Source organism: Leucoraja erinacea, chromosome 8, assembly GCF_028641065.1.
Source record: "Leucoraja erinacea ecotype New England chromosome 8, Leri_hhj_1, whole genome shotgun sequence".
Taxonomy (NCBI): Eukaryota; Metazoa; Chordata; class Chondrichthyes; order Rajiformes; family Rajidae; genus Leucoraja; species Leucoraja erinaceus.
Window position 1 is genome coordinate 16316844 of NC_073384.1, and position 7624 is coordinate 16324467.

The 7624-nt window shown below is 41.5% G+C and overlaps 1 protein-coding gene across 1 annotated transcript; it reads right to left on the bottom strand.

The window, feature by feature from the left end:
* Positions 1-4506: 4506 nt before the first annotated feature.
* Positions 4507-5433, bottom strand: LOC129699228 (probable G-protein coupled receptor 139). The gene has a single exon (XM_055638844.1). The coding sequence runs from the start codon at positions 5431-5433 to the stop codon at positions 4507-4509; it is 927 nt and encodes a 308-aa protein (XP_055494819.1).
* Between the last annotated feature and the right edge of the window lie 2191 nt (positions 5434-7624).

The window sequence follows — 7624 nt, forward strand, 5'->3', positions numbered from 1 at the left end:
AACATATTTTAAAAATCTCATTGTTATGGGTTTATAGGCCCAAAGGAAGGAATTTGCCTATAGGATTTTCTGGAACGCGACCATTTGGAATGTTGAGGATGCGGTGATTTTAGTCCCCCATATTGGCAGCAAATACACTGCCGGTTCTTGGGGGAAAAAAATCACCGTTTCGCAACTTAAAATGTGAATTAAATACATCTTAAGAAACACTTTTATACATAAAAATAAACTACTTTCTTTTACCTGTCCCCTACATAAAATCCGGCCCCATTGTCGGCATTGACGGCTTCAGAAGCTGATTTTAAAATCACTCGAGCGATTAACTTGTCGGGCGAATTTATTTTAAAAACACACAGAACGGCCGTAGGAACGATTCTTTAGCAACATCTTGCACTCCAACAAATATAATCCAGGACCAGGTCGGAAAAAAAATGCGATTTAACCCCCCTCAAATGCGCCAAAATCATGCACATGGCCAGTGGCAGAATTGCAGCACCGTTGAAGGGAGGTATTGTAACATACCTACTTGAAGTCCGTTGAGTTGCGGGGGCAGTGGTAAGAAGGTGATACCTCTGCTGAGGGCTATCCGCTCAACATGAGAGAGGGGGAGGTCAGGGAAGTAGTGAGGACCGGCAGAGATTTGAGGTGGGAAAGGCATGGTGTCAAAAGAAAGAGAAGTGTGTTATTGAGAGGTTTTTAGGTGGTGCGTTATGGAGGGGGTGTGGTGGGAAGTGGTGGGGAGCGGCGTGGAGGAACACTTGGTGATGTGCTGGGAGGATGGTTAGGAAATGGCAAGGATGGTATCTAAATTTAAGTTTTAATTTTTTATTGTCAGTACAACCAGTTCATGCTCAAGTACAATAGATAAAGCAAAGGGGAAGATACAGAATACAGAATATACCTGCAGTTCTCAGCATTGCAGTGCATTGTCGCTCATCAGTTCCTTAGACTAAGTTTAATGTCCTCAATGGGGTAGAGGTGAATCAAACAGTACCCTGATTTATGGAAGGACCATTAACAAGCCTGAAAGAAGTTATTGAGATTGGAGGAGTTTGCTTTCAAGCTACTATATCTTCTGCCACCTGGGAGCAGAGAGAGAGGAAATAACCAGGTAGAACAAATCTATAACTCTGTTGGAGTCAATGGTGGGATGACTGGTCTGTGTGATGGACTGGGCTACATCTACAATTCTCTGCAATTTCTTACAGTCATTGGCTAAGTGGTTCCCAAGCCAGGGTGGTATTTAACCCAATATGAAGCTTTCTATAGTGCATCTGCAGAAGTTTGTAAGAGTCACTGGAGACATGCCATATTTCTTTAGTCTTTTCAAGAAGAAGAGGGGTTGGTGTGGGCTAGGTTTGGGGTATAGGGTCAGAAGATGAAGGGCTTTTGTGAGGAGTGGTTACGTAAAATGGGCTGGAAACAGCAGATTGGGGGTGATTTAGGCCTATTTGTGACGATAAAGATGACATGTGTGTGCATCAGAAGATGTGGGTAAGATTCCTAATAAATTATTTTTGGTCCTGACAAAATCAGGGTGATGCCAGTGTTTTAATTTAGGTGAATAAAGGTGAGATATCAGATAGGACATACATTAAGAATTGAGCATCTATAAAAATCAATAAATCTTCAGGCCCAGGAGTGGTGTTGGAGGACTGCTGATGATTTACTGTTGTTTACAAATTGAAGGGGGAAGTAGGAAACCACGGAATTACAGATTATTTATCTCAACTTCATTGGTGATATGGAAGAGAAAAGCATTGGGCCGCAGGAAGGGATTGATAGCGAAGAAAAGGGAAAATGGAATTTAATCCAGAGATGTGTGAGATGATGTGTGTGAGGAGATGTAACAAGGTAATGGAATGTCCAGTAAGTGGAAGGATGTTGAGAGGTGGGGAACTGCAGAGCAATGTTGGAGTGTTTGTCCACAGATCCTTAAAGGTGACAGGAAAGGCTATTAAGGTGGTTAAATTATAATGAAATGTTTTCTCTAAAACTTTTCAATTATTATCCATCCATACTGTATTCCCATGACAACATAAAGCGAGACCAAGCAATGTAATTGCTTATTTTTCTCTGCACTGATGAAGGTCATAAGGTCATAAGGAATAGGAGCAGAATTAGGCCATTCGGCCCATCAAGTCTACTCCGCTGTTCAATCATGGCTGTTCTATCTCTCCCTCCAACCCCATTCTCCTGCCTTCTCCGCATAACCTCTGACACCTGTACTAATCAATGAAGACTGGGGAGATCATGCCATTGTGGTCTTGTGTAAAGTTAGTGATGGGAAGGTGAAAATCTGCTTTCCTTCTCTCCCCATTGTCACTGGAGACAAAAGGCAGCAGAGTTGGAGAACCAGGTATCAACTCTCCACTAGCTGTTTCACACTGGTTCACAAAGCCACGATTCACACATCCATGCCCTTGATGACTTCTTGTTAACGATTGTTCAATAAAATCAATTCCCCAATGCAAACACAGGTAAAGGTCTTTCCTTGTTTTCTTACATATGTTTTATCAACGCTGGTGAATCCTGCACTTGACTAAATGTGAAGTTATCCACTTTGGTGGCAAAAACAGGAAGGCAGATTATTATCTAAATGATGTCAAGTTGGGAAAAGTGGAAGTTCAACGGGATCTGGGTTCCTTGTTCATCTGTCAATGAAAGTAAGTATGCAGGTACAGCAGGCAATGAAAAAAATGAATGGCATGTTGGCTTTCATAACAAGAAGAGTTGAGTATTGGAGCAAAGAGGTCCTTCTGCAGTTGAACAGGGCCCTAGTGAGACCACATCTGGAGTATTGTGTGCAGTTTTGGTCACCAAACCTGAAGAAGGACATTTTTGCTATTGAGGGAGTGCAGCGTAGGTTCACAAGGTTAATTCCCGGGATGGCGGAACTATCATATGCTGATAGATTGCAGCAGCTGGGCTTGTATACTCTGGAATTTAGAAGAATGAGAGGATATCTTATTGAAACATATAAGATTATTAAGGGTTTGGACACACTAGAGGCAGGAAACATGTTCCCAATGTTGGAGTCCAGAACCAGGGTTTTGAGAATAAGTAGTAAGCCATTTAGAACGGAGATGAGGAAAAACTTTTTCACACAGAGAGTTGTGAGCGTGTGGAATTCTCTGCCTCAGATGGTAGGTATGTTACAAAACCTACCTGAATCTTCGATGAGAATCTGTCCCAGCCCCGTGTGTGTGATTTTGGCGCTGTTTAGAGGGGGCGGGTTTAAAACGCGATTTTTACTAGGCTGTTGCAATCGAAAATGTTCAGCCTAGTAAATCATTAACGGAAAATCGCTGAAAGACCCCGTCGCAAAAGGTATTAGTTTTTATGGCCTTGTATAATAGTTATAGTAGTTTAAAAATCACTCTCTAAACCTGCGACCACTCGCAGCCCCAGGGTTTTATAAAGCAAACAATTAAAGGTATGTACCTTATTTTTACATTAAAAGGGGCTTCTTAAGAACCCTGTATATAAAGTTTACTATAACGAGTAGCTTATTTTGGGCTCTTTATATCCCACAGTATTTTTCTGGACATTTGAGGCACAAATCCAGCGCAATGTGAACGTTCTAAACCGTTCACGGCGCGTTCACAGGAACCCACTAGAAAGCCGATTTAAATTGATTTTAATTTACAGCAATTGAACACTAAATTCCTTCCATTTGGCCTATAAATTGATGTAAATGAGATTTAAAAATCATGTTTTATTGTGAATTATTTGTGAATATTATTTGGACACTTAGGCTATTTAAAAATGTTAATCATTTATTAAGAAATGGATAGATGTTTAGATCTAGTAATTGAAGTTTGAAATTAGCTATAATTGGGTAACTAACTAATTATATGCTTTAATTTCAGGTCATCCAAGTAAGATTATTTTATATTTGTTTCAGAATGCTTCAATCTATGATAACTGAAAATTTCATTCAGTTCTCTTAATTTTTAAGAAGGTTATGTGCTTTTGACTGTCCATGATCACAGCTTTTTTGTTATGTCCATAGAAAATCAATAGGGAACAAGATGCTAATTTCCCAGTATGAAAATGGCCATAACATTTTTATTACTTGAGATATGAAAGTGAATTAGGTGTCAAATTAAACTTATTGTTATGCTTTATCTGATGGGATAAATTGCAGACTTGATTTTTTTAAATCTCAAAATTTTGTAACATTGCTACAGATGGTGGTGGAGGCTGGTTCTTTCGATGCTTTCGAGAAGGAGTTAGATAGAGCTCTTAGGGATAGCGGAGTTAAGGGATATGGAAAGGAGGCAGGAACGGGGTACTGATTGTGGATGAGCAGCCATGATCACATTGAATGGCGGTGCTGGCTCGAAGGGCTGAATGGCCTACTCCTGCACCTACTGTCTATTGTCTATTGAGTATAAGGTGGATGTTCAGATTTCCATCTTCAAATCTCTTTGATTTGTTTCTTCAATCACGGGTTTGCTGGATGGGCATGATGACGTTACCACGAGTCCTGGGTTGAAATTTTCACCTGTCTCCATAACTTTTAATGAACTTCAGGATGGCGTTATAGGGACATTTCACAGCATTTATCACCTCCTCCCGGAACTTCCTCTGAGTGACAGCATAAATAAACATGTTGGTGCAGGAGCTGAATAACTGAAGCATTGTTCCTAGGTAGTCTATCACAACATTGGTCACGTACTGCGTCATATACCGACCAGTAATTCGCTGAATTGATAGAATGACCACCCGTGTCGCCCATAACAGGATAAAACTGGCCGATATGGTGAAGAGCAAAATGATGGATTTTCTTCGATTCTTCATCTCTGGGTCGTCCTTTATCCCCCCGCTCCGCTGCCCCCTCAGTTTCCTGCGGACTACACTGGCCATCAGGATGTGCCTGACAGTGACAGCATTGAGCAGCAGGATCAGCATGAAGGGGACGAGTGGGGTTAAAATGCGGTGCCCCCAGTCAAAGGCTGCCCACACCGGCGAAGTTGTGAAATCTAATGATGTCCTGCAGAAACGTGACCGGTATGTGAAGTACCAGGGGATGTTGGTTAACACACTCAGCAAACTCACTGCTGCAATAACAATGGCTGCACTTTTCTCAGTGCAGTGTCTTGTCTTCAGCTTCTGGAAGCAAATGGCCACTGTACGGTCAAAGGTGAAGGCAACAGTGAGCCAGACGGAGCAAGCCACGGACATGTAACCCAAGGTATTTATGATCTTGCACTCGGGAGGGATATATATGTTAATTATGTTGATGAGAATTACTTGAATTACAACGACAAGTAGATCTGCTACTGCCATTGCCACAAGATACCAGGTGACACCTTCGGAGAGTCCACACCGTCCACGTGATAGTGTTACAATTGCGACCACATTAGCTGTGAATTTGAGAAAGGCAAACAACAAAATTGACAAGTGAAGGTGAGCAGATGGAGTCATTGTTACGTATTACAGGTTTACTGGATTTCAAAACGTCAACAACTTTGCCACTTGTCCCTCACCAACACGGTCATTCTCCAGCTCTTCATTCCATTACTTTTCTGTCTTCATTTATAGGGGTGGGTCCATTATAGAAATCTGTTTTATCGAGAGTTAAGGGCAATTTGACTTGACGGGTTAGTTTCAACTGTGGCCACATTTGATGAGAACTTCTTTGGATGTCAAGAGCTTGTTTACACAGTTTAGCAACATAGAAAGGCATGGAATAAATCATGTAACATTGCAGACAATGATAATGTATAATTTATGTCGAGAGTCACAGTCATGCAGAACAGAAACAGGTCCTTCATCCTAACTTCTCCAAGCCGACCAGGATGCCCCATCTACATTCATTCCACCTGCCTGCATTTGAACCATATCTCACTCAACCTTTCTAATCAATGTAGCTGTCCAAATATGTTTTACATGTTGTCATAGTACTTGCCTCAACCACATTCCTCTGGCAGCTTATTCCATATAAGCTCCAATACAGTGTGAAATAGTTACCTCTCAGATTCCTATCAAAATGTTCCCATCACGTTAAACCTTTGAATTCTGAATCTTGATTGCCGTACTCTGGGTCGCATTTATCTTATCAGTTTTCCTCATGATTTTGTTCAACTCTGGTCATCCTTCAGCCTCCTGCACTCCAAATTATGAAGTACTCGCCTGCCCAATCTCTCCACATAGCTCTGGCCCTCAAGTTGCATTACGATCTCTGCACTCTTTCCAGTATCTCCTGAGAATTCCACCAGATACTACAGTTGAAGATTATGTGCCTTCAGCAAATGGATAAAATAGTGTATTTAAATGTTGTTTCCTGCCTCATTCTCTTCATGCCTTTCTATGTTGCCTCATGTAAAATATCTCTAATGTAGGGTGACCAAAAACTAAATACAATTCTCCAAATGCAGTCTCACCAACATCTTGTAACATGATATCACAACTTCTATACTCAGTACCTTTCGCTAGGACTTCATTCCTTGGAGCGCAAGAGACTGAAGGAAGAGCTTACAGAGCTGTAGAAAATCATGAGGGGAATAGATGATTATATTGAGATGAGGGGAATAGATGGGGGAGTGTTTGCTAGCGCTGTCGGGGAGGATTTAAACTAATGTGGCAGCGGGATGGGTACAAGAGCAGAGGGGCAGGGGGGTGTAAAATGAAGGTAGAAGCAATAGGTAGCAAGGTGAAAAGTAAAAGTGGCAGGCAGCCAAAACCAGGGCAAAAATCAAAAAGGGCCACTTTTCAACATAATTGTATAAGGGGTAAGAGCGTTGTAAAAACAAGCCTGAAGGCTTTGTGTCTCAATGCAAGGAGTATTCGTAATAAGGTGGATGAGTTGAACGTGCAGATAGCCATTAATGATTATGATATAGTTGGGATCACGGAGACATGGCTCCAGGGTGACCAAGGCTGGGAGCTGAACATCCAGGGATATTCAATATTCAGGAGGGATAGAGAGAAAGGAAAAGGAGGTGGGGTAGTGTTGCTGGTTAGAGAGGAGATTAACGCAATGGAAAGGAAGGACATTAGTTTGGAAGATGTGGAATCGGTATGGGTAGAGCTGCGAAACAATAAGGGGCAGAAAACGCTGGTGGGTGTTGTGTACAGGCCACCTAACAGTAGTAGTGAAGTTGGAGATGGTATCAAACAGGAAATTAGAAATGCTTGCGACAAAGGCAAAGCAGTTATAATGGGTGACTTCAATCTACATATAGATTGGGTGAATCAAATTGGCAGGGGTGCTGAAGAAGAGGATTTCTTGGAATGTATGCGGGATAGTTATCTAAATCAACATGTAGAGGAACCAACGAGAGAGCTGGCTATTTTAGACTGGGTATTGAGTAATGAGGAAGGGTTAGTTAGTAGTCTTGTTGTGCGTGGCCCCTTGGGCAAGAGTGACCATAATATGGTTGAGTTCTTCATTAGGATGGAGAGTGACATTGTTAATTCAGAAACAATGGTTTTGAACTTAAAGAAAGGTAACTTTGAGGGTATGAGACGTGAATTGGCCAAGATTGACTGGCAATTAATTCTAAAAGGGTTGACGGTGGATATGCAATGGAAGGCATTTAAAGACTGCAGGATGAACTACAAAAATTGTTCATCCCAGTTTGGCAAAAGAATAAATCAGGGAAGGTAGTGCATT